Here is a 27,439-nt window from a genome sequence, read left to right as displayed (position 1 = left end):
GTCTTATATGCAGAATGTGTGCTTCAGAAAATAAATGCTTTTAATGCTTGAAGTAGATGAGCAGAAAATAGCACTAGCGAACAAATGTGAACCAAGGGAATCCACTTTCTTATTTTCAGGTTCAAGTAGATAGATAAATGTTGAGCTCTGGCACTTAAAGTAAAGAGCAGAGTTGGTTCTATAATGATGCAACAGGAAAAAGAATATGAATAAAAAGGAATAGCATTATGACAGCATGTAGCCCCAATTTATGTGACCAGTTTATTAGTAGACAGGAATCTATAACAATATGGATATCCAGATGCCAATGAAAAACAGACTACAAATAACAGATGCTTCTCTTTTAATTGTATAAACAGCTGCACGGCAAACTGATGGTTTATTGTTCTTGAACTCGTTGTACAAAGAATTAGGTTGTAACTTGCAATGTGTAAATTAATACACTGAGAAAAAGGGGCATATGACATTTTAGAGAAATAGGTATGATTTATCATATATAAAGTCTGTTTGGTTAAGCTGCATTTTCCAGTCCTACCCAGAGAGTGCAGATCAGTCTGAGTTACAGTACCATGGAGGGGGGGCACTGAGGGTGTTGCATCATCTACTATAATATAGCGGATTAGCATTGGAAAACAAGGAGGTTCAATACAACTGCAAAACTGCATGCTCTAAGATCACACTTCTAGAAGCTTATTGGGCATTAAAAACTTCCATGCCTTCTTGCCACACAGCCAACAGAGGCAGAGAAGAAAACGGCATTAAAGGGTTTAATCCTTTAAGTGCGTGGTCGGGAGAATTTTGGATTATTGGCTGCAGAAGAAAACAAAAGACAATTGTGCTGCATTTGCTTTTGTAATAGTGGCATCCAACTTATGCAGCCCAAAAAGCTTCTTCAGTCTCACTTTATATCAAATCAAGATTAAATGGTTTGTACTTTAAGCCTTGCACCAAAAATCCTTACTCTGTCATAAATTGCAGTAGAAAAGCCTTCATTTGATGGCGAAAAGTAGCATTACAAGAAATATTCAATTCCCCATAAGTAATAGAATTCCTATGCTCTTTTGAAAAATCCCAATAGGACACCTGGCATTATTTTGTTTTGTTAGTATTTTTTTAAAATGTTTTTACCCAGCTTGGAAACAATTGAAAAGCATTGTTCAACAATGTTTCTTCTATAAAAGAGAAATTATATTACCAATCATACAGACCTGGAAGGTTTACAGGTGGCATTTTTTTAAAGCTTACTTCTTTAAATAAATCAAACCGATAAAGGAACCGATTGTATTCCTGGGGCACTACTGTATCCTGACAATTGAAATTCTGCCTTTCGCGAACTCTATTACAAAAGTATGATGTATAATCAGTAAGTGTGTTCACATTTTAAGTTGGCACAAGATTGTTTTGAGACTAGAGCAAATGCCAGACATTGCATTATGTCACTAAAGTAAGGAGCATTCATCATACTGGGAATGGACACACTACTGGACATGTACAGTAAGTTTCTCCTTTACCCTGGTAAGTGGCATGTTGGAGCAGCAGCGAGAAGTGAATGGGTTGTCCAAACCACAAAGGAGTGATGGTGGCTGTCGAAATGAAACAAAAACAATATTCCACTGTCATTAACGTCTATTTACTTCACACCTAAGGTTTATATTATCTTAACAGCTTCACATAAACTATCAATGGGATCTGTTGCTCCACAACAACACAAATGCAAAAAGATATCTTTTAATATTTTTTTCTTTCAGAACATTTGGAAAGATATCTTTTTATTCACAATACTGACCACCTGCACCATGCAGAAATTACCCTTAGACAGCTCTTGTGCCTTTCCATGATTTGAGGTATCTTCATGTACAATATGTTATAGCCTCATAGAAATTAAAATCACCAAGGATGTTCTGAAATATTAAGCACTGAACACATTGACGTTTTATAGTGTGAAATCTTTCGATGACCATATTATTCTCCTCAAATACAAACAACTAACATAGTTGTAGGTTATGGTAAACCAAGGTGAGGCTCTCTCATGCAGTTTTAAAATTTCTGGTACGAAAGGGATATGGGTGATGAAGAATGAGCCAGACAAGCTAAGCTGCTTTCATTCAGCGCAGGAAATAGAGGGGAACACTACTCTAAATCTGATCATTAGCTTACTTCTAAAACATACAGTGCAGGCATCCATCCTTAACTAGCATTCACAAGCAGACGTCCTCAGTGTACACACATTAACAAAGTTTAAACTTTTATTTTTGTTTGAAGATTTCAATAGTTAGGGCAATACTAATTAATATTACATTAACTGATACTTTGTTAAATGTTCCCTCTCAGTAAACCACTTGTTTGTCTAGGCCTTGTGGGCAGAGAGACTGATACAATGATTAAATTAAAGAGGTAACACTGATGGGAAAATTAATCTCTGTCCTCGTGTTAAATACAACTAATTACGTGGATTTCTTAGATGCACATGGATTTGTGGATGCTCTTTACTTTGCCATTTGGTTTTCTCATATTTTATGAGCTGTAACAAGGATCAAGTGCACAGTCAGTCTCCTACTCACTACTAACTAGATGGGATAAATTTAAATCACAGCTGGAATGTTCAATGTGTTCGGTTTGTGCTTTTAGCCACAAACAACTGGCACAGTCAGTGTCTATACTAGGCATGGAACAAAGCACTTAAAATAGAAACATTGAAGTCTGAACTACAGAATCTATGGTCCAGCTTACATAAATCATCTACTCCAAAATTTCTTGTGAATGAAAGTCATAATTTGCTTATACGCCAAAAAAATACTAGTCAAAAATCACCATCCATGGCAAAAGTCCTTACATATCCAGAATAGATAGGGATTTTGTAAGAGTATATTCTGGGTTCCCCCCAAATTGTAGGATTTCTGTAATAAACTATAGGGTTTTTCGTCTGTACTGAATTACGCTTCTTAATTAAAACAGACAAAATTGTGAATTTGGTTTAATTAATGTGCTTTTGTGTTTAAAATGTAAGCAGTTGACATACACACCTTTTAAATACGCACACGATTATGAATAGCAATAGTTGACTTAAGAACACTACAATTTATCACATTAAATTTGGCAAAGATTTTATATTATCCCCTTTCGTAAACTTGATTTAGTAGAGTTAGCACTCAAAGAAAATGCCTTCCCCAACACTTTTCACATTTTCTTCATCCCTTTCTCGTTTTTGATAACATGCTCAAATAATGTCTGAGGGAAAATGTTACAGCTCTGTGTTAATGGTCTTAATGCTACAGTGTCTATTTAGAGAAAACACGCATTACCATTTTAAAAGAAAAAGTCTTATTTTATACAGTAATCAAGGATGAAACCTCAGATTTAAAAATGAGTCCCTTGTTATTTATCTGCTCTCTGCACATATTAAGACAAATTCAAATTAGTTTCAAATCAAAATCCTTGTGTGTTCCAAACTGAAAGTCAAATGTTCTCAGTTAATTTCCTGACTCTACAATTACAATGTAGGCTTTCAAAATATTAAAAGATAACTTTATAAGGAGCTGCATTTTGGTATGTCAGTAGTAGCTACACTATCCTTGTTATATCAATCAATTATCCTGTTTCAGCACTGCTTTCCTTAACTCCGTATGTACAGTATCACATGTGAGTGAAATAGCTAATTAAACAAACCAGCTTAGTCGTATATATTAAAGTACCTGTAATCTGCTGGATTTTTTTTTGTGTGATCAGCACAAATTACAAATCCTTCCAAAAAGACAAGCTCTATAATGACATTGCATTTGCACAGCAGCAAGAATGACAAGCATTTGTTAAATTTCCTAAATCATTACCATCTGGGCTTCCACATCACAAATGTATTAGGTTATAATGAACGTAAAGCTATTGATTTCCCTTTTTAAATGAAAATTCATCAGGATTAGTCTGAGAGAGAAGGCGTGAAGTAATGCATTTTCTAATTAATTCTGCAGTCACTGTGCAATTTGTGTAATCCTGCACGACAAACGCATCTAACCGCACTAGCTGAATAAAAAGGCAATGGAAAACTGGTAACCATTCTTTTCTCCTGGAAAAACAATGGTGGGCAGAGTGCAAAGAAACTGACAGTTTGTGCCCCTCCTCTATCAAAGCAGGTTCAGACTTATCATAATGTTGGGTTTAAAAGGGGAGTGCATTTACAAACAGAAAAACACTTGTCAATGTGACAACACCAGAATGAATTAATTCTGAGTCAAAAATTGCCATGTTCCTTTTGTAAAACTACAGCCCTAATAATTATTGAGCTACTTAAGAGGACAAATATGAGCAATACCCAAATGAAGGCTGAAAAAGCGGTTGTTTGAAATTACAGAAAGAAGGACAAGTGAAATCTGGGAAAAACAGGAGGAAAAAAAAAAAAATCTGCTTGACACCTCAAATTGAATCTCTCTTCAGCTTTCCTGAGCATGCTAGAAGACAATCTGATTAATGCAGTACTCTACGTTGCAGTTAGGGAAGCAGCTGAAACGATGCAGCAGACAACTATTTACTGATATTGCACAGCACATCAACAGTGCGGTTATTTGATCAGAGAGACTAACCTGGAAAAGTTACTGAGCATCAGCAGATCAATTAGAGTTAACTGGAATTAAGGCAGGTCCTTATTAACCTGTAGTGATTAATTTCTACCACAAGATTAGCAACCTGGCTCTTGCAAAGGGGTCATGCTCCAGTTAGGAGTCGGTTGAAATTACAGGACAGCACTTTTGGTTTGGAATCGCACTTCTCGTTTTAGCAATTGAAGCCTTGCCTGGGGAACATAAAAGGAGCATTGCTTGTATGTTTGAACATGCCTGGGAGAATCCATTTTCCATTATGTGAATGATGAAGACATTAAGACTGGGGTAAATGGCTGATTTATACACGGACACTGGAGGACGAAGAGGGGGGCCTTCATTAAGAAACTGATTGCATCTCATCAGAAACACAGATCAGGCAGCTGTGCATTCCACTAACAAAAAACTAAATGTATAGTTAAATATACACTACCGTTCAAAGGTTTGGGGTCACATAGAAATGTCCTTGTTTTTTCGAATGAAAAGCATTTTTTTTTGTCCATTAAAATAACATCAAATTGATCAGAAATACAGTGTAGACATTGTTAATGACTATTGTAGCTGGAAACAGGCGTACACCCTTTTGCAATTATGTTAGCACAGATGAAAACTGTTGTGCTGATTAAAGAAGCAATACAACTGGCCTTCTTTAGACTAGTTGAGTAGCTGGAGCATCAGCGTTTACAGGCTCAAAATGGCCAGAAACAAAGAACTTTCTTTTGAAACTCGTTAGTCTATCCTTGTTCTGAGAAATGAAGGCTATTCCATCAGAGAAATTGCAGAGAAACTGAAGATCTCGTACGACGCTGTGTACTAATCCCTTCACAGAACAGCGCAAACTGACTCTTACCAGAATAGAAAGAGGAGTGGGAGGCCCCGGTGCACAACTGAGCAAGAGGACAAATACATCAGACTGTCTAGTTTTAGAAACGGATGCCTCACAGGTCCTCAACTGGCAGCTTCATTAAATAGTACCCGCAAAACACCAGTCTCAACGTCAACAGTGAAGAGGCGACTCCGGGATACTGACCTTCTAGGCAGAGAAAAAGTCATATCTCAGACTGGCCAAAAAAAATAAAAGATTAAAATTGGCAAAAGAACAGGCATTGGACAGAAGACTGGAAATAAGTGTTATGGACAGACGAATCTAAGTTTGAGGTGTTCGGATCACAAAAAGAACATTCGTGAGACGCAGACCAAATTAAAAGATGCTGGAGGAGTGCTTGACGCCATCTGTCAAGCATGGTGGAGACAATGTGATGGTCTGGGGGTGCTTTGGTGGTGGTAAAGTGGGAGATTTGTACAGGGTAAAAGGGATCTTGAAGAAGGAAGGCTATCACTCCATTTTGCAATGGCATGCCATACCCTGTGGACGGCGCTTGATTGGAGCAAATTTCCTCTTACAGCAGGACAATGACCCAAAGCACAGCTCCAAACTATACAAGAACTATTTAGGGAAGAAGCAGTCAGCTGGTATTCTGTCCATAATGGAGTGACCAGCACAGTCACCGGATGTGAACCCTATTGAGTTGTTGTGGGAGCAGCTTGACTATGGTACGTAAGAAGTGCCCATCAAGCCAATCCAACTTGTGGGAGGTGCTTCAGGAAGCATGGGGTGAAATCTCTTCAGAGGACCTCAACAAATTGACAGCTACAATGCCAAAGGTCTGCAAGGCTGTAATTGCTGCAACTGAAGGTTTCTTTGACGAAAGTTTGAAGGACAGAATTATTATTTCAAATAAAAATCATTATTTCTGACCTTGTCAATGACTAAATTTCCTATTCATTTTGCTATATTTCCAATTCAAACTCATTTCATGTATGTTTTCATGGAAAACAACGACATTTCTAAGTGACCCCAAACTTTTGAACGGTACTGTATTGAAGTATCAGAAGTCCTATTAGATTCATTTCATTATATTGCAGTCTTTTCTATATTTTGATGAATCTTGATGAATGTTACTCAATGATTTTGTAAGAAATAGCATGCATAGCATTTTGTCATACACTAATCTGTAAGTAATTTGATTTTCTGCATTTGTTTTTACTATACAGGTGTACCTCGATTGCAAGAGACAGACTCGAGAACAATTTGTGCTATACAAAATTCATGCTAAATGACTAAACTGAATTAATGGATAATAGATAAATGTGCTGTTAAACAGAAATTGGATTGATAAATTAACAATACGACAATCATAAACTCACCATATGTATTGGTATTTTAATTTTATCCTGCCGAAGTTCATGGCCCCTCCTGACTGATGCCCCTCCAGAACATTTTGTTTTTGAATGAGTGTTCCTTTTTAATTTTTTTTTTTTTTTTTAAATAAAATAAGGAAGCTAAACTGATCTACCACTGTCAACACTTTATCCAAGGTCTGACTACAATTAAGATGCTCACACTTTTTGACTCTGGATTTGAATTTTGTTTTTGAATTACTGAACATAACTGTTTTTTTTTTTTAAGCAGCTACGCTAACTATCTTGTTGAGTGCTGCGTTTCAGTTTGAATTCTCAATCATCCTTGCCACTGGTACATTTGAAGGCTTTACAATCAAATGTTGAATATCAGGAATGAATGTTTACAAATTTTCCTCTACTGTCACAGATTATAGCTACAGAACATGCATCAGCAAGGACACATACAGTAACCGCACTATTAAACAAACCAACAAACATACTCATACTATTCAAGTACACAGAATGCTTATTTTATGGAGGATATTGTCCATGTAATCATAGTTCAGTGATGGTTGATTATTTGGACATCCTTATTTAGTAAACTCACATGTTCCAGCATAAATTGTTTAAACAGTAATTTTTCTTCCAATTCACTTGACGCTTTGCATCTTGCTGTATTAAGGTCTACAACCTGATTCTATCTGACAGATTGCGGTCTACTGAACCCTGACTTGAAGAGCCTCGGCCACTGGTAAATGACATCTGCTAAAATTACACCAGGCGTGTGACAGCGCGACAGTATCATCAGTTACTGAATTCCCATCTCTGGGTATCAGTTTTAGCAGGGATAACATTTATAAATGAGTTTCTGAATGAAAAATTTAAGTTAAGTTAATCAGGTTGTTGAGTTAGAAATACTAATGTGTAGCAGTGATATTTATACTGTAACATATTAGGGGGGGGGGGGGGGGGGGTACAAGTGCTTGTGGTAGTAATGAATAAAGATCATGCTCCAATGCTCAGAGGGCTTTTGTACTGTCAACCGCAAATGCTGGCAATCAATACCCTATTTAGGTTGACTTTTCTCCTCTATACAGCTCTCCAATATTCTCACACCACAAAGCAAGCTTCTTATATATAAGAGGCATTTTTTAAAGACCTTTTAGATATTTTCACATACTGTAGTTCCCAACTTAAATCAATTAGGCTATATTGTGGAAACTAATTAGTTAAGGCCCTAAGGAACTGATCCAATTGTTTTTCCTTATCAAGAGTTTCTGCTGCTGATGTTCAGAATGTGCATCCCTGGACCCCCTGTGAATGTTCTGGTATGCAGTTGTGAAATGGCTAATCTGACAGCTATACAGAAACTAAGTTGCTTGGTGTGGAAAACATTCAGAATGTACACTTGTAAATATTTCAAAGTCAGTCGTGATGCATTTCTCTACACAGCTAAAATTCTGCGAGCACTGGCCCATACATGTAAATGAAACTTAAGAATTTGCAAGGCAAGTTCAATGTCTAACCCACTTTGCATTGTATTTAACATTCTACTGGAAAGGGTGGCCTATATTTTCATACAATGCGATTCAGCTGCATTTCTGCACCCTGGTACATTTGCTGACATCACTGAACTGAAAATGTTTCAGTGATTTAAAAGAAAAAAGATATATATATATTGTTTTATAAATAATCAAACAAGTTCAGTTTATAGGAAGGAAGGGGATGTGTCATATCTCAAATTAAAACTCATATAATGGATCATATGTTTTTCTTTTTATCACAAAAACCTTTCACATCACATCCACATAGATCATTATGACATACTGGAGATGCTGCATACACAATTTGGCTGTTTTGGGGACTTTGTTTTTTCTATAACTGTATCCTGTGCTTTTAGTGTACTTGGCTGCCTGGGGGACAAGCACGTGTATTGTTCACTAAACCTTTAAATATTCTGCATGCCCCAGAAATGCAATTAGTGCAATGCAGTCTAAAGACACTGCACACTAAAAAGGTCAACTAAACAGAACTCAATGGTTGATGCATAGATTTGAATGCATCTGTTTGTGTAAAAAAAAATACATACATAAAAAAAGTTTCTCATGATTTTGAACGGCTCACAGAAGTCTCATCTCAAGCTATAGGCCTATAACTGCTGGTACACTCTTGTTCAGAATACATAATTATTGGTTGTCAGCATAAAAAAAGTGCATACCAACGAAGGTATGGATATTAAGGTAGAAGCTCAACTTACGGCTTTTAAAAAGGAGATACCTGGAAGACTATCTTTTTACACATTAACGTCAGCTCACATCAATTCATTCTATAAGCATTTTAAGATGGCAGTTATAAGTGCAGCATAACTGCTTCCACTCTGTCACCGTTTGGCAGTTAATGCTACTTTGTTGTCACGCTGACTGTGTTATTAAACATAAGTGGAATGGAATACTTTTGTTTCCGCTCCTTTCTGCTTCTAGTATAAAGTTGCCAAATAAAATGTTCCTTGGAAATAGTGACAAAAGAGCAGCTGCATTTACCTTATACTTGACTGGCTGCTAGGGCATTATAGATGCCTTGTATTATTGTACAGTGCTTAAAATGTACAGTACAAGCTCTTTGATGTTGCATATTGATTACCATCATAATACTGACAATTGCTTCAAGGCCTTCATCAAACCTCATCAACTACCTGCATTTTAAGACAGTTGGCAGGCAGCATCATATGAACTTTAAACTCTTGTCATCTTCTGCCACCTAAAAGCCAAAGATGTGAAAAACTGAAAGAGTCTTCAGCTAGCAAGGAACATTGGCTAGATGCATGAAGCACTCAAAGCGAGAGATTCTGAATACTCCTCATATTTAAAGGTTTTGCTCTTTAAATGTAAGGAAATCATGTAAAGCCATATCAGTAGCAAACCAGATCCATTATAGAAATCAATACTAAGGTCTCCGTTTCATTATACGTATGAAGGTCATTTTCAGTATATGTGCAGAAAAGGTAAATCTAATGTTTAGTGTGTTTTGCAGAGAAGATGAAATGGAAGAAGGTTATACGTTGGGACTGTTTTTCCTCCTCTGTCAGGAAGCTCACGTTTGTTCACAAAAATGAACACTGACTGCAACATAGTTAAATCCATAGAATACACACAACCAAATGATTTAGGGAGTTCTTGACAGGCCACTGCAATCTCCAGACCTCAAATCCAACACAATACGCAAGGTACGAGCTGAAGAATGCTGGAGAAGTTCGGCCTGGAGGAGTGCTCAAAAATCACCAGCTGAGTCATGGGTTCTAGGTTTATTACAATAAAGGAAGAATCTGTGGGATATGGTTTGCCATAGATTTGAGCATTGTGTATTAAGATGTCACCATTTTGGACAGCTATTTTTTACATTTGGATTTGTGAAAAAAATACAATGCAACTGCATTTTCTTTGCTAAAGCTATGTTTAGCTACACGTTGGGATAAATATGGAGAAAACCATGTATGTATATTTATAAATCAGCCTACCTAACCTTTTTGCATATAATATGTAAATGGCTTTGTACTGACCTTGAAATGAAACCCCAAAATATCAAATGAAGAAAAATATATTTTAAATTTTGCAATCTCAGAAAAGAGGAATACAGAAAAACTGCAGAACAAAACATACTCCATGTCAATAAGAATGAATAGCTGTGTCATCAAATCCAGCAAACCTTTAGATACATGTGCAGTATACTCATTGTTTGCAGTGTCAGATTTTTTTATTATTATTTAAGAATACCTACAAGAAGACTGACAAGGTGTCATCTGTGTATTCTGTAGGGTTAAAATTGTATGTCTTGGAGGGCAAATCAAGCAATATAATGCTGTGGACAGTTAAAATAATTTTTAACCTTCTCAAGCCCCTGAAACAGCAATTACTGCATTGAAGCTGTACATATTTTTGAATTCCTGCTGCTCACTGCAACAGTATAGAGAAGAAACATGTATTTTCCCCTAATGTAACTACCAGAGTCTCCTGGGTATCAGTCACTCAGAGGAATTTTCAATCGATCTTATATTTCATTTCACAAAACAATGATAATTTATTTACTTTATCACATTACATTCACAGCCTCCAAAAGATATGAAGTGGAATTTGCCCTACCTTGCATTAATACCTTCACTGGCACAGCAGCAAGCAATAAAGCATGTTTAAAAGAAACTCAATGTGACATAACATTTTTAATAGGGCTTAAGGAATGAACCATGAAACGCTAATCTGATGAAGTCACATCAAATAAACAGTGAGTAATTGACCCCCACATGGAAAACTTTTTTCTTCGATGCCAGGAGCAAATATTACCGGCTTCAATTTTAAAAAGCTTAAACGGCTGTTAACCACTGAAACACAATTATAAAAACAAGCATGCTTATGTGGCAGTCCTTGAACTTGCAAAAGCCATTTATTATTTAAAATATGGCTTAAGGTACATACTGAAAAGATAATATTAATGTCTACAATAGCTTTAATCCACATAGTGAAACTGCAAAACAGACAGATGGGGAGAACCTGGCACAGAGAGCGAGTAACCCGAGTAACCCGAGTAGGCCATTTAAAGAGACCGCCATAGTATCAACCGTGGAACCTGCAATTGAAAACAACAGGTTAATTGCATCCCAATCTCTAGTAACTATAGATGTTTGAATAACGAAAATATAAAATCGGTAGTGTTATCCACTAACACCCCTCTTGACAGATTTATTCTTTAAAAGCTCATTGACTGCACTCCTACTTGAATGTGGTCCCTTAGATTTATCCAGAACAAGCACAAAAATGTCGACCTGCACTTATTATGACAAGGTCTTTAACTGGGAGTCTTAGTAATTTTGCAGATGCTTACGGCAACACCTTTGTTTCTGACTTCCAAATGCTCCTAACACAAAATCTCAGCCACTGGCAGCAGTTAGCCTATATATAGATATGATCAGGAACACTATTGGCAAAGGAGAACACTAAACGGAAGCGCTGACTTTGTTGGACTATATTAGTCTGTATTTTCAGTTCTGATTACATTGTATTGGACTGCTTCACGGTCAAATGTGTACATTAAGCATTTATTTGTTGATGGGTTTTTTTATACATAGCCTATTTATTCTGAAACATAAATGACCGAAGAAGATATTAAATTAAATCACAAAGAACATACATATTAAATAGTCAATTTTCTAGATTATAAGTAAGCAAAGCAATATTAAAAAAACAAAAAACATTTCTGAATCTCACCATGCCAACAAAATGCTGAAGCAACCAACACTAACCCATAATCAGAGGAAAGTACAGAAGCAGTTTCAGAAGCTACTGTAATTTACAGGTCAAGTACAACAGTACAGGGTTTGTACATTTTGTCTAAGAAAAGGTGCAACAGATGAAATTACTTGGAACATGTTATTGTCAATTTAAATGTAATTATCTGGGCAATTCTTCAACTTTGGCTTAAAAATAACTATTCGAAAAATGCTTGCAGCATTCTCAGAAGAACTTTAATATAAATAAAATAAGAAAGCAATGAGAATAGATTTGAGAAATATTCTGTGGCTCCATAGACATTTGCAGTACAAAGATTAGGAACAACCTGCGCATCACACAATGCATTATATAAACAATATATAAACAATTTTAAAACCAAGTACAGAGGTTAAAGAACAAAATACCCTGTGATGCAGTTTAACTTTGCACTGACAAAATGAACATTTAAATTGCTCCAGCTCCATTTATTGAATCACACTTCTCAGTATTTCAAATGAGACACTATTGAATCAAAACTAGGCTCGTTTATAATCAAAATGACTGCCGCTTTAAAAGCCTTAATTTAAAAAGGCTGTATAAAAAAAGACTACAATCAAGTGCTTATTTTTTTCTACCATTTACCCATTTGTAATTACAACATACATGAATCATTCAAATTAGTCTTATTGTGGGTTGAAACATCTTAGAAGACTGATCATATGAAGTAAATGTGAAGTAATTAAACGGTACAATAAGCTGTTAAGTAGGAAAAAAATAAGATTGATTTCTTAAATTCACCTTTAAGTAAATTTACTGCTGGACTCAAAGCAATCTCTGCTTCGTAGACTGAATTTGTTCTTTTACACTTTGATCATATCAGCGGTCTCCCGTACTGGCAAGGTTAAAGCAATCCATTTCCTCTAACCCTCCTCTATTCTAATAGGATCTAGAAATGTAGAACGGACAGCTCAGGCACAGAAAGAAGGGGGGTGGGGGAGGTTTGTACCACCCTTCCCGGTATAATAACTGTATATCACAATACCTTTTGAACCAGGACACAAGAGCTTCCCCCCACAAAAGGCTAGTGCTAGTTTAATGTGCAGCAAGATGAAGCACCCGAGACAAGAGGACTATCGGAAACGGGTCTCACGAAATGGGGACACTGAAATACAATACTGACATTAACAGGAGGCAATGTTCATTGTATTTACAGTGCCTTAGACAAGATACAAACAACAATTATCAAGCTACATAAGGTATATGACCACAGACCCATTTCACACTACAGAATTTGATTATAAAATAAAATAAAATAAATAAATCACTCCACCATAACATGCTTTAAATCATTATTATTTTTTTTACTTACATGTATGCTGGTGACAGTGGAGAAGACCTAGATGTTTTAAGCACAGGAACTGGGAATTTCCAGCTAGCAGGAGAACCGCTTTTCCATTTCAATGGCATGTTGTCACCACAGTACTACAATAACAGCAAAGAGCGTTCCCATAACAGACTTCCAGCTAGGACTTCCATCCCACACTGCGCTGAACTGATGACGGCTGCGGCGAAGGACAAGCTAACGATTCTGCCAATGCTCTTAAGCCAATGTTTCCACTCTGCCTGCTTGGTAAAATAGAGCTGTGAGGCATCTCCTTTTAAAAACCCTGTTCTGTCCCCTAAAGCGGTATGATGATTCTATCTGACTAGCTCAACAATAGTGCCACCTTGTTAAAGGAGCGCTGACTGCAGTACGCGTAAGGAAGGAGGGAGAGGGAGAGAGAGAGGGAGAGGGAGAGAGGGAGAGAGAGAAAGACTGCACTGAACAGAGGCACAGCACAATGCAGCTTTGTTTACTACACAGAGCAAGGCTGCATAAAGGGAGAAACGAAAAAAAAAAAAAAGCAAACAACCATTGTTAAAGCTAAACTGGGATATTATTTTTCAGCAACTAGAGAAAAAAACAAACGAACTCCTGCATGTCAGAATTTCACTTCCAAATACACTTAAAATAAATAAATCAATCAATAAAACCCACAGACATTACAGAAGGAGCATGTGATTGATATGATTCAGACATACCTACTCAGAATACACTTGCCATCCTCTGACCAATCTTCTTTTGAGCTACAACAATAGAATTGGGATATAAATCTCAGCATAGCCTTGGGCCACAAGCTAATAAGAGATCAAGAATTGAATTGCAGCCGCCTGCTTCCCTTTCGCTCAAGCTCCATCCAAACAAAACATTAGTGCCATTATGGAAAGAAGCTCATTTCCACAATTACAGTCCATCCCATCCAAAGTGCACTGAGCCAAATGTCAAGAAGTCTGAAATGATGCCATTTCCTGCATGCTGCTTCTTGGAGTGTTTTTCTTTCTATTTCTTTTTTGTGTTCAGAATTTTATTTCCCTAGTCCCCCTTTCAAGCATGTTGTTAAGCAATTCCTCATGCATTTTACAACAAGCTGCAGCAGCCCGGCTATCCCCTCTCTGTCTTCCTGCAGCAGGAGAGCATGCAGCAGCAGCAGCGTGCTGGCAAAGCGAAGACTGGGCAGGGGGGCTGTAAACAATCTAATTGAACAGCCCTCGAAGAGCACGCCAGCCCCTCCGTGTCCATACGAGTGGAGGCTTTGGGGCAGGTGGCCACCTGGGAAAGCCACTGCAGCTGAGCCACGGCGGGCAGACCTCCGGGGACCCGCCGGACAGCACCGTTGCCTAGTGACACACACGCCGAAGAAAGCCCCTTTTCCAACACAGGGATTTCAGCAGAATGATGGTCGCATTAACACTCCTCGGCTTTCTACACAACTAATGATGTACCGCTCTTCAAAAAGATGACACCCTCTAGCACTTCACCTTTTTCTTTTTTTTTTTTAATCCAGGAGAACCTGTTAATGAAAGCGTAGCATTCTGCACGGCGCAATCAAAAGCCAGGAAGCCGTAATATCTGGAGTCCCCTATGTATTAATGGATGTATTTAAATAAGCAGTGGGGTTCTTATTTAGTTATAGGTAAATGATCAGATCTCACTGATATCTGTAGATAACCCAATCAGATCATTAACTCAATCATTATTTCCTTGCCAGTCTTTTGTGCTATGCTTTCTTTGTTCAGTCAATACCTCTGAAAATCATATTCAGCAGTGTAAGGACCTATAAGAATTAGAGGACTTATATAGATTGTTACTTTCTAAATGTACCAGTTACTATATATTCATTAAAAAGTCATTGAAATAATACAAAATAAATCATAGGAATATATTTCTCCATCCTAGGAATGCCCAAAGAAATCATTTTAACTGTCATGTTAGCAGTTATAACATACAACATATTGTGATGCTAAATAACAAATAAATTATAAGCAAATAATATAAATAATATTGCTTTGATGGCCATATTCATTGTATTGATGGATGTAGGTGAGTCACCTGTTCATACACTCTCTACTGGCACGGTTGCATCCTTTGTCTTCCTGAGAACAAAGGCCATTTAATGATGTCGTGACGAGAAAGAAACGAGTCTTCCCTTATGACATGAATTATTATAATATGCTCTCCAATGACAATTGTAGTCACCAGGATCCAGTATGACAGTGCTAGGTAATAATTTCAGATTCAAAGTTTGCATAATAATCACTAAGCACCTTAAGATCAATGCACCTTTCCATTTGCACATCTCAAATGAGCAACAGAAAGCTCAACCTCGAAAAAGGAAAAGCAAAGAAAAATATATTAGGACAAAGGGAAGCAGCACGGGGACTGTCTGAGCACATTTCAAACTGCTGTCAGAGAAGAACAATTGTCAGGATGAATTCAAATCCTGTTCCCCGAGGTGAGGAGCCAGTATATTAAGGCAATGCCTTAATCTCCTATAACACCCACTGGGAACCTCAATGTGATATTAAAAAAAAAAAAACGCAGCCATTTCCTATTACAGAATGGAAGACTTGGGTGACCTTTTTCTTCAACTCAAAACGCAAATTTAGTAAGAAGGTAAAGTGAATAATGAACAAACCGGAGTCCATCCGTTCTTTATAAATAATGTTCACTACACACTGAAACACTATTTGTCCAGAAGCTACTAAAAGGACATTAAGGAGCCACTTATCTGAAGTTAGAGAGTAGTAGATCATTCAGCTCTTATTGTAAGGAAAATTATCATGTTTCCCCTCAATATTTTTCATAAAAGCACATAAACCAGTTTATATGTATATGTATATAGCATATTGGCTGTGCACATTGAGCTTGCATAAATGTAAGCCTGATATCATGAAGAAAGAAAAAGTACTTAAAATTAACCAAGCTTACATTGTGAATTGGAGAAAAATGTAACGGAAACCACAATACCCAAAAATTCAAAATGCAGGCAAAAGCCACTATTCGATTTCCACAGAAGATATAATCTGACATATACATTAAACAAATGCAAGAACATGCACACAACTGTAATGTCCAATTTCATATACAGACACAAATAAGGGTGGCTTTCAAAATATTCTTAAGATGTGCTTAAGTGATCTGTGAAATCTGTACTAAACACCAGTGATTTCTGCCCTTGATAACTCAAGCACTCTATATGCTACAATAAACTCTTTGGTATGGATATAATATTGCAGTTTGGAAAGCTGCAATGAACATCAATAAATGTAATTTATTCAGAACGGATTATGGCTGCTTAAAATGCATAGTTACTCTTTATATGTTCATTTGAGGAAAGTAAGGGGATTTGCTGTATTTAAAAGTCTCCAAAGTTAAAGGTAGGAAAATTCTATTGTGCACACACCGGGTCACAGACACAACGCTACTTTGATCTCCTGTGAGTGATTAGCTTCTTCGGTCGATAGCATTCTTATCAAAATTCCACTGTACTCGCTCCTTCATCTATCATTTTTATACCTGCTTCTACAAAAATAAGCTCTCAGATGGCTCATTATCACAGCATGTCTGTTTTGAGTGAACTCTTATCTTTGAGCCTGCAGAATGCAAGGAATGGGACTGTTCTCTCTTTTTTTTTTTTCACCCCCCTCATTCAAAATAATTGTCCAATTGGTGATGAAAGCCATAAGCTCCATTACTACTGAATGTAAATGTATCACATACAGTGTTATGATGGTGTCCAAGTGAGTGGAATTTTAATAAATGCTTCACAATCACTGTACCACTGGCCAAAGAGATTCACACAAATGTAGTATCAATGTCAAGAGGTTATATAGTATCAAACACTGAAATCATCTCAAACCACTATTTAGGTGTCATACATATTTGTTTTCATTATTTATGTATTTATTAGCATACACCCTTACCCAGGGGAACTTACAAGTTTCACAAGAAAACATTTTCAAAACATTTCAAAAACTGCAGGAAATACAAATATATATCCAAATATATACCTCACTAAAAACACTGCTGTATACTTACAAAAATAAATAATTGCAAAAGATACCAAAAAATAATAAAGTGCTTTTCATCTTGTTAATAAGAACAAGCCTGTAGGCAAACAATGACTTACAAAATAACTGGAAATAAACCATAAAATAAATACCATAAAAAATACCATTCAGAGCAAAATTGCTTTGGGTCAGCAAATTATTTAAACACAGGACTAAGTGTGTGTGTTTGTACACAATTCCCCTATTAAATAGTCTACACCTCCTTTCAAATGGATCACTTATTGTTGCCTTATAGCCTGGAACTAAAATGCAGTAAAATACATGTTTTGTTCCCCATTTACCTACACATCATAACTCACAACTAACAAGTAAAAAACTATTATAGGAATGTGTAAATAATTTAAAACTGAAATAGCTTGCTTGGATAAGTGTCCATCCCCCTTGTAATTGCCATTCTAAATTAGCTCAGGTGTAAGTAAATCACCTTGAAAATCACACAGTGACCTCCATCTGTGTTACACTGTAGTGATTCACATGATTTTAGGATATATTCAGCAGTTCCGGTATTTTCCCTCAACTGAGTAGTGCATTACAATGCAAAGACTCAACCAGGTCACCAAGGAGCTTTCCAAAGACAAGGTACAAAGTTGTTGAAAGGCACAGATCAGGAGATATCAAATCAAAATATCAAAAGGCCTTGAATATCCCCCTTTAACAGTGTGGAGTATGATGTGTAAATAAGTGGGGAAAAAACTAATTTAAATGCACGAAACTCTTGACACAACAAAATTGTATAATTAATTATAATAATCATATTCTAAACATTCGATGAAAAAACTACAATCTAAAAGCTAAAAGCTCAAACTAAAAGCAGTATAGACCATGAGGTATTCCATGTCTGTCAAAATGAATAAGTACATGCCAGAGAAGAGGCAACATGGTGGTCAATAGCTGTCAAGTAATAATGATGACATCAAACAGGTGCTCCCAAGCATGTTCCCACTCCTCATACAAATGCAGTTATTTATAGATTTGCTCAATAACACAAATCAGTTATTTATTTTATGTTACCCCAAGAAGTGACAGACTTTTCTTCATATCATTCTCAGCCTGGAATGTTCTTGTAGCTTGTATTTCTAAAAAAAAAAAAAAAAAAAAAACTCCTTTCTTCAAACCATGCCTCAATGATAGCACCTCTGCACAGGGTTTCTTCAGCAGCTGGGAGACATAACACAGACAGCAGCCTCACGGACACACTATCCTATTATGCAAGCATACATCATGCCAGCGATTGCTCTTGATTAATAACTTAAGGTTACAAACTTACCAGAATGTGAAGAACGAAAAGAAAGATTGCAGGCACATTACTGCAACAGCTGAACCAACATGTGGTCATGTACTATGCCATATTTTTAGAATCTGCAAAATGATTCTGTTGACAAAAGACAGATGTTGACTTTGATGTTGATACCTGCAACATTAATCCATGGCTAGGCCTACATGTATTTACAGCTCATCAATTAATCTCAAACTCAAATGCTGTCTGAAATGTGTGCATCACCAGCCTTCATCTGTGGCTGTGGATGACCATGGACAACCTTGCCCCAACTAAAAGGTACATCTATATCCTTCAGATGTTCACTGCGTCAAAGGATCACAGTACATGTTGTAGCTGATACTACTACTATGCCCATCTCATTAAAACCCAATATTTTATCCGATATGTGGAATGAGAGGTCTTCTCGTTTTCCCATTTTAAGTCAGCAGTTTTTTCATAGCCAGACCAAGCACAAATTCAAACTTTTGTCATGATGTACAATGATAATATTTACTGCATCGTATATTCAATTTCATCACAGATAATAGTTTGTACCATTTAAAAAAAAAAAAAAAAATTGAGCTAATCACAGAATCAATAAAGGCATGTTAATTGTTACTGCAAAAGAAAAAATATAGGTTCAAAGCACTGATTGATGTGGCTAGAGAAGGAATATTCTTCAGAGATTAAGTTGTTTAAAGTTATTATTTGATTAAGTTCCTAGACATAATGGAATCAAATAATCTAATAATCATAATAATCCTCTTATAAAGAAACAGAATAAAATTAGCATGTCATAAACAATATAAAAATTAAATGTGAACATTTAATCAATCTCTATTTAAAACATTTAATTTCTTTGGAAAACTATCAAAAAATAAAGGTTTTATGATTTCACTGGGAAAAATGTACTGTCACATTCTGCAGCTCAATCTTTAATTAGTTAGAAAAGTGAAAATGTGGGATCAATAATAAAAATATCTGGATGTGTGGTTTACCAGCACAATTGGTACAAGGTACTGCATCGTTTAAAATCTGAAATAGATCCAACTCCTAAGCAATGGAAAACATATTTCCACCAAGCCATTCACGTTTCCAGTTATTTACATCTGTACCATGCAAGTGTACAATGTTTCATTAACATGCTTATGCTAAGTATTTGCCTCTAATGATTTAAGTAATGGGCTTGGATTGCTCAACCCATCTAACCATAAATCAGGTTAAAACCGAGAGACTGTCCTTGAACCAGCTCCTAACCCATCACCATGACAGAGGACAGCCTAAATGCCACCTCAAGCAGGTTTAAGATTCCAAGTCACAATCCAATAATGCCGGTGGTAAATCAGTTGGAAGGAGCAGTCGCACAGGGGGGATTAAAGAATGCCACAGGGTCACAGCATGCTTGTTCTTATACAGAGTATTCAGCAGCTCCAGCCTTTCCCCAACCGTAACTTCAAAGATCAAAAAAAAATATTGTTCATATTGTAAATGCATTCGCAAATGAACATCTGCTGGTGTGTGTACTGGGTAGAGGAGACACACTGGCACAATATCACGGAACAGCTATGAAGAAAAAGGAATTTCAACCTTATTTAAAGTTATTAAGAGGAAATGTTAAGGAACAAAGAATAACTTGGCACATCGGTCAAGAGGATAGATCATATTTATGGGGAACAGTATAATGGCATTTTAATACAAGAATTTCCTTAACAGCATCAGCATTAGGATTCCCACTGCATAGCAATGGAACAAAGGAACTTAGGACCTTGCAGGCTGTTGTGTATAAGCCAGCACAAGGTGACGAATATTTTATTGTTTAACCTTACTAAGTTTGTTTCCAGAGACATGTGGAGTTAATATAGCATTGCATCTTCAGTGCAATTTGTATACAAACCTGCAACTCATAAAAACTGAAATAGGAACAGTTATGCAATGTGAATCTTAGTTCTTTCCCTGGTGAATGAGTGTCTCGAGATGACTAACTAACTGAACCAAATATTTTAAGTTTCCTGGTTTTAAATGTTATCACATTCAAGCGCTTTCTTTCCCACCGAGAATACCCCTGCCGAGATTCGATTCATTCAACAAAGCCAAGGAAAAATCTGCCAACTTTCTTATTACGCAAATCTCCCATTTGCAGTGTGATAAATATATTGAATGGTCACTGCTAAAAGTGTTAATAAAACAAGCTGTTTTGTACTAAACATAAACATTATTAAAGTAATAGATTGTAGGTTAATCCATATCCTCTAAGGATCCCCTCACAAAAGGACAGTCACAGCTGACAGAAATTCTGAATCTAAATAAAAATAATAAAATAAAATAAAAATAAATTAAAAACACGTTTTGTTTTTATTATTAAAAAACAGCCTTGCCAACAAGGTTTTGCCTAGTATTCCTACTTTGAACAAACTAAAAAAGATGTGGAATGGAAGAAGGAAAACTAAAACATGAGAAAAATATTAAGGAGTAATAATTTACAATGAGAAAATTCACTCCTTAGTTCTTAACTATATATTTATTTTTAGGTTTTAAGATTGTGGATCCCACAGATGCAACACTAGAGTCTTTGCAGTCCATATATAAGCATCTGGAAGTGCCTTTTTGATCTTGTTAGCATTCAGTAAAGCTACACATTAACAAGTTACTATGAGGTCAATCTATTATCAAGGGGTGGGGTTCAGTCAATAGGGGGTTAAGTCACAAGATTACAAGCTTGCCGTCTGTAATAAAGATTGTCTGAGAAGCTGGCAATATCCAAGGTGATTCTTGACTAAAAACATTAAATAAATAAATAAATAAACAAACCAGAGTTTTGTGCAAGCTGTTCACAGGGCAAAACTTAACAAGACTTTATATGAAAGACAGATTATGGTCTCATTTATACAATAAGTACTATAGGCGGACAATTAGGGCTGGGCGATATGACTTTAAAATAATATCTCGATATTTTTAGAATTTGGGCGATGCACGATATATATATATATATATATATATATATATATATATATATATATAGATATATATATAGATATATATATATAGATATTTCTTATTTTTATCCAATCAAGCCACAAAATAAGACCAAAGACATTCAAACTACACGTATTTTGTTAATCCTTCAATAAGCAAAACTAAAATACTACATGCAGGCTGTTGTGGGAAATAAAGAATGCAACACATTACAGCGCAAGTGTTGTGCGATTACTATTACGTGTGTTATGTTGTTATGGGATATATATATACACACACACACACACACATTATGATTTACTGTCACATAACAACAATAACACAAGTAATAGTAATCACGCAACACATGCACTGTAAAATGCTATAGATTCAGGTAGATTTACCACAGCCGGGTTTATAGTGGCGCATTAACATCTGCTGGACAGAGACATTTCTCCTGACTGTCACATCTCGATTCTACTTACCTGTACAGCACGTGTTAATACAAAATAGTTATTATTATTATTATTATTATTATTATTATAAAACTGTTGAACCACTTCACTATCTGATACTATCTAAATGATACTTTCAGCATGTGTTTGCATTGCATTTTAATAAATTGGAAAGCTAACAAACGTTATTATTAATTTTATACAACTTATATACATCTAAATTAGCGGGGGTGGGGGTGCTTGCAGATCGAGTTCAGCCCGGCGACGAGAGCGGGAGCAGCGTGTGCGCCTGCGCATTACAGTGTCTCTGGGTTGTGTGTTATTGTGTCGCGTCTCTCTCACGTCCGTCTGTTTCTGATGCTCATTTGCCTGCACCCGGCACGTGTGGAAGAACCGGGGAGAACGCAAAGCGTCCGATGACGTAAAATACTGCCGTAAAGAGTGGGATTTGCGACACCACGATATAAACGACAGAGCATAATATGGAACGAGACGTTTTTCTATCATCATACGATATATATCGTCATATCGCACAGCCCTACGGACAATATAAACATTAAAATAATAAACTTGCTGACAATGCCCTATTGAAAACAAAAATACTATTGAAGAGTGATCTCTGTAGCCATTTACTAATTTGCCAACATATGTAAGGCAATACAATTCAATTTATGCAGAATACACAGACTAGAGTCCAAATGGGACAATACATCCTATTAGGATTCTGCAAATCATACTTGCAGTCTACTGTAGAGCAATTTGCAGATGCAGGATTTGATAAAAAGGCATAATTTGAAATATCAAATAAAATGAATTTCTCCATCTTGGGATACAGTTAATTCCTCTTCTTCAAATCAAGTATTTTGTTGAATCTCACCCATAATTAAGAAAGCAAGGCTGTTAAATTATCCTCCTGGTGTGATGCTGTACCTTTCAACTCTTCCACTCCAGTCTAAATTTAACTACCTCATATGACAAATGTGACAAAACCTACAGCTGTCTGAAAGCTTAGTCGTCAAGGCAAGAACCTGTCTCTGCTGTGTATGAATTAAAAAACAATTAATAAAAGTAGTTTAATTCCCAAAGTCTCCAAATGGGATTTTCTCCCACAAGCTTTATTTAGCAACAAGACGAGCAATCCAATATCTAATACCTTTCAAATGTTTTGTTTCTCATTTTCTTCTTATTATTATAATTAAATATTGTTCTTTTCGCACCATGAGGCTTCAGAGAATGGAAGTGACCAGTTAGCATTATTCCCAACCAATTAGGCTATTTATCTTATAAGCCAAGAGCAAGCTGACACCATCTTATTAGCCTGCAATCTTAGAAAGTAAACTTGTCAAATGCTGGTGTAAAACTATGAACTGATGGTTTCTGAATGGCGTGTAGAAACCCAATACTCCACTGGAACCCATCTGGGCTTTTACTACCTGGTTTCCATATGCCGTTGTACTGCAAAGCTTTGCATACAATCATATTTGCTCTTCAATGTTGCAAGAGATTGCCTGCCTTTAAACAGAATTTCTGAACAAGGGTCAACTGAGAGTTACTTATAGGTGTGACTGAATAATGCTACAACAAACAATTAGCATTCAGGTTTAGGTTTGATCAGGTAGGGTAGGGTAGGGATGGTAGGGATGCAAACCTATTCCCCCAATATGAAAAATAACCAAGTGCACAGTAGATCAGACTCAAAAGACAGTAATGCTGCAGTGAGAGTCATAGCAACTGGAAGAGTGAACCAGATGTTATGTATTTAAAAAAAAAAAAAAAAAAAAGGGTGTAGCATTCCAACAGGAAGCTCTATAGAAAACCAGAACACAACAGTAATTGCCATCTTCAGCACATCCTAAGAAACACACAGTACACACACTATTCCGTGGTCTCCATCCATCTAATACACAAATTACAAGAGGCGGAGATCAAACAGCATTTTAATCATTTAACTTATAAGGCAAAATATTTTATGATTAATGGATAAATTGTGGATTCTAGGCCCATACCCTTTGGTGCCACAAAACAGGCAATTGTTAAGAATGATAGTAAAAATAATTGAAAACTAAACTCAGAATTCAGTTAAGGTGTGTAACCCTCACGATACATTTTCCAACTCATTCTCTCCTCTCAGCATTAATACATAGTCTCCCTCTGAAGGCACCAGGATCTTGATGAGGAGCAATGCCTGTATTACCTTTGCTCTCCAATGGAAAAACGTATATTGAGCATTCAATCTTCACTGTATTTATTCATTTTATATTACCATAGTAAAGCAGTAATTTTTTTTTAATTAAATGCCATAATGCAACAAAACACATAAAAAAGCCAACAGGCACAAGCAGCACAATACACTTCACTAAACAGATAAAACAATGCCACCTAGTGGGTATTAAAGGAAATAAATATTAAAATGCTTACACGCACTGTACATATATAGGATTCACTTTAAACAAGAAGCAAATTGTTATTTACATTATAGTATAATTAAGCTCTTCTTCAACTTCTTCAAACAAAGATTTCATAGAAACCAACAAATACTGATTAATCTAAGAATGCTGGTTTAGGTATAAAAGAAATGCAAATGTGTCCTTGGTCTAAGGACGTGTTCCTGTTTCCCAGTTTTGATTTTGAAATAGCACTTAGCCTAACAATGTCCTGTGCCTGACCTATCAAGAATCAGCAATCTGTACTCTGAATGAGATTCGTCCTGAGCCAGTGACAATTACACGTCGTTCTCAATCTAAAGTTTAGGACAACCACCATTTTAGATACCGATTTCCACTTCGTACTGGGACTCCTACTACTAAATGAGTATTATGAAGTTTCTTTTAGACTGAAAAAAGACAAGATCATTTTAAAAATACTGCAATGTGTATTATCTCTAATAAAAGGTGTAATTATACATGTAGCAAACAATTACAGTTGGTGATGGAGTAAAAAAACTTGTATACAGTACAGCAGATGACTTTGTACTTTGATCCCAAAGGGTGCATTCATTATTGGTACATTCATTCATGTTTAATTGAAAGGTCTCTTGTGGTATGACTTTGGAAAAGCTCATTTAGCCACCTCCCCTTCACAATGAATTCAGTGCTTTGATATCAAACCAATTAGGGGTGCCTCACATTGTAATTCACTAGAGTAATAAAAAGCTTTTGGTTCTATCAGCAGAGTTTCAAATCCACCTTAAGCCACGATCAAAATTAGTCTTTTGATCTCAATACAACTCCCTTGAGGAGAAGGAAGAGGGAGAGGGGAGAGAAAAAAAAGCAGCAGTAAGTAACTCAATCAGTGTAAGCCATACAACTTTGTGTGTACTGCTGTGGAGTAAAGCAGCTACTGATTGATGGTCACACAGGCCCACCTGCTACCTTGCCGCACAAGGCCTCTCAAGGTTGGATTTCAATTCATCTTTGTTTGTGAAAGATCACATCCCCTCGGTCTAAGCACTAGGGCATCCCATGTTACCCATGCAGCTCCTTTCACCGCTGAATAAAAACAGTCTGTGCTACATAAACTCTACCTTGAGTCGACTTATGACAGCGGCTCCTGGATGTCATGATTCAGTCTTCTATGAGTCTTACCTCTCCGTGAACCTTTCAATCTTGAGTCTGTGGATGCCCTTGATCATGATTCACAGTCTGCTTTTGCCAGAAGAAAGACTTTGTGCACCTTTTTAGAAAACATGTCTGAATAGAAGGAATTTTTAAAACCAAGAATGTAAATTCTTAGTAGTTGAAAGGGCTACAAATTGTATCAAATGTTTGCACATAATACACCCATATTTGCACTGAAGGATCATATCTGGCTGCCATTTACTCAGAAGTGTGTTTATTTTTTTCATCCAACCCTACACCTGTTACCATCTAAAGAATATAATAGGATTTGACATCTGAAGAACTTAAACCACAAAATAGCATTTTTAATGCATTTCGCTTTGGTGATAACACTAATCTAGAGATGTTTTTTGTTCATATGTGATTATATTGTATATCAGTGGATATATCAGCATTTAAAATCTTTTCATTGATTTGTTTTAAACAGATATGCCACTTAAAAGATTAAGCAAATTAGTGTTTTTTAACTGTCAAAAGCTGAAAACAATGTATATTGTTTAAGATGTGTGAGCAGGAAACTGGTCGAGAAAACTCCCAAAATTCCACAATTTAAGCATGACACTGTCAAACTTCACAAATAAAACTGGAAGGCTTCAATTAATCTTGATTATGAGAGATAACAGCTCCACTGTGGACCAAAGTTATAATTATGGTACCAGGTATTATAAAGGAGAAATCTTTTAAAAATAGTAATTTTAAACAAATGCATGCTATTTAGACACAAATACTATTCTTCCAAGTTCCAATGGTATTATATTACATTACACTTAAATACCAGTTTATTATTAAACACGTTTATATAAAAAGAAAGTCACTGTGCTAAAGGCTATAACTGTTTTACACATGCATTAACCACAATGATTTGTAAATAAGTGGAACAAGCCCCTCTAAACACTTTGCTGCAGGTTAGATCATTGCCTTGTGCTCTTGTTTCAGAGTTTATTTTTTAATATATATCTCAAACATAAATACACATACACACACACACTTGGACAAGGCATTTAATATACTTTACAACATGAGACAACCTTGCTACTTCAAACAGCAATTAATCCATTCAGCTTTCTAAATGTAAAAGACCAGTTACTGGACAAAGGCCAGTGCTGGATTTACTGCTTGATATACCAAGGTAAAATGATAAGCAATTCAAATTTTATCCCGACATTTACCTTCATCAATAATGCTGGTACTAGGCCCATAAATCTTGAGAAACATAATCAATGCCTTAGCCACACTTATTGACAGCAAAATAAATTGCTTGCTGTCATGTCCATGGCAATGCAGATATGTAGAATATTATACTTAATATTCCTAGGAAGGCAAAGATAAATACACAAGTTTATTACTAATTCCACAGCAGCTATAAAAATATATTTAAACATTTACAAATACAATTAAATTGAATTTTTCTAAAGATGAGAAGAAAAACTGTTTATTAACCAACTGGACTATCATGTGAGAGACACTGACAAGGTTATGATCCTTAGGTTATGATGTGTTTCAGAGCAGGTTACAATTGGATGACATATAATTAAATAAACCACAGACACAATAAGTTGAGGACTATAAAACATAATCCCTGAAAAGTAGTCAGTTCTTAGTCAAGATCTGGGTATTATAATCCACTCTCACCCCTCTGTCCCCGGACATACTTCTGTGCAATTACAGAAACTCT

At 36.2% G+C, this 27,439-nt stretch overlaps 1 protein-coding gene across 5 annotated transcripts in view; it reads right to left on the bottom strand.

Annotated features, from left to right (window-relative positions):
• The window catches only part of klhl13 (kelch-like family member 13), a 93,126-nt gene that overhangs the window by 28,129 nt on the left and 37,558 nt on the right, over positions 1-27,439 (bottom strand). The window contains exons 1-2 of one of the 5 annotated variants that reach the window (XM_066714931.1): positions 13,401-13,928; positions 1,512-1,583 (exon numbers count right to left, since the gene is read on the bottom strand). The exons of 2 other annotated variants lie outside the window; for them this stretch is intronic. In XM_066714931.1, coding sequence (XP_066571028.1) covers positions 1,512-1,583; positions 13,401-13,498 — 170 coding nt within the window. In that variant the 5' untranslated portion in view covers positions 13,499-13,928. Of the gene's footprint in view, positions 1-1,511; positions 1,584-13,400; positions 13,929-14,113; positions 14,489-27,439 lie in introns of those variants that run through there. 2 more of the 5 variants (XM_066714933.1, XM_066714932.1) reach the window with 2 other exon arrangements.

The sequence above is a fragment of the Amia ocellicauda genome, chromosome 10 (assembly GCF_036373705.1).
Source record: "Amia ocellicauda isolate fAmiCal2 chromosome 10, fAmiCal2.hap1, whole genome shotgun sequence".
In the NCBI taxonomy this organism is placed as follows: domain Eukaryota; kingdom Metazoa; phylum Chordata; class Actinopteri; order Amiiformes; family Amiidae; genus Amia; species Amia ocellicauda.
This window is presented reverse-complemented; position numbering and strand designations above follow the sequence as displayed.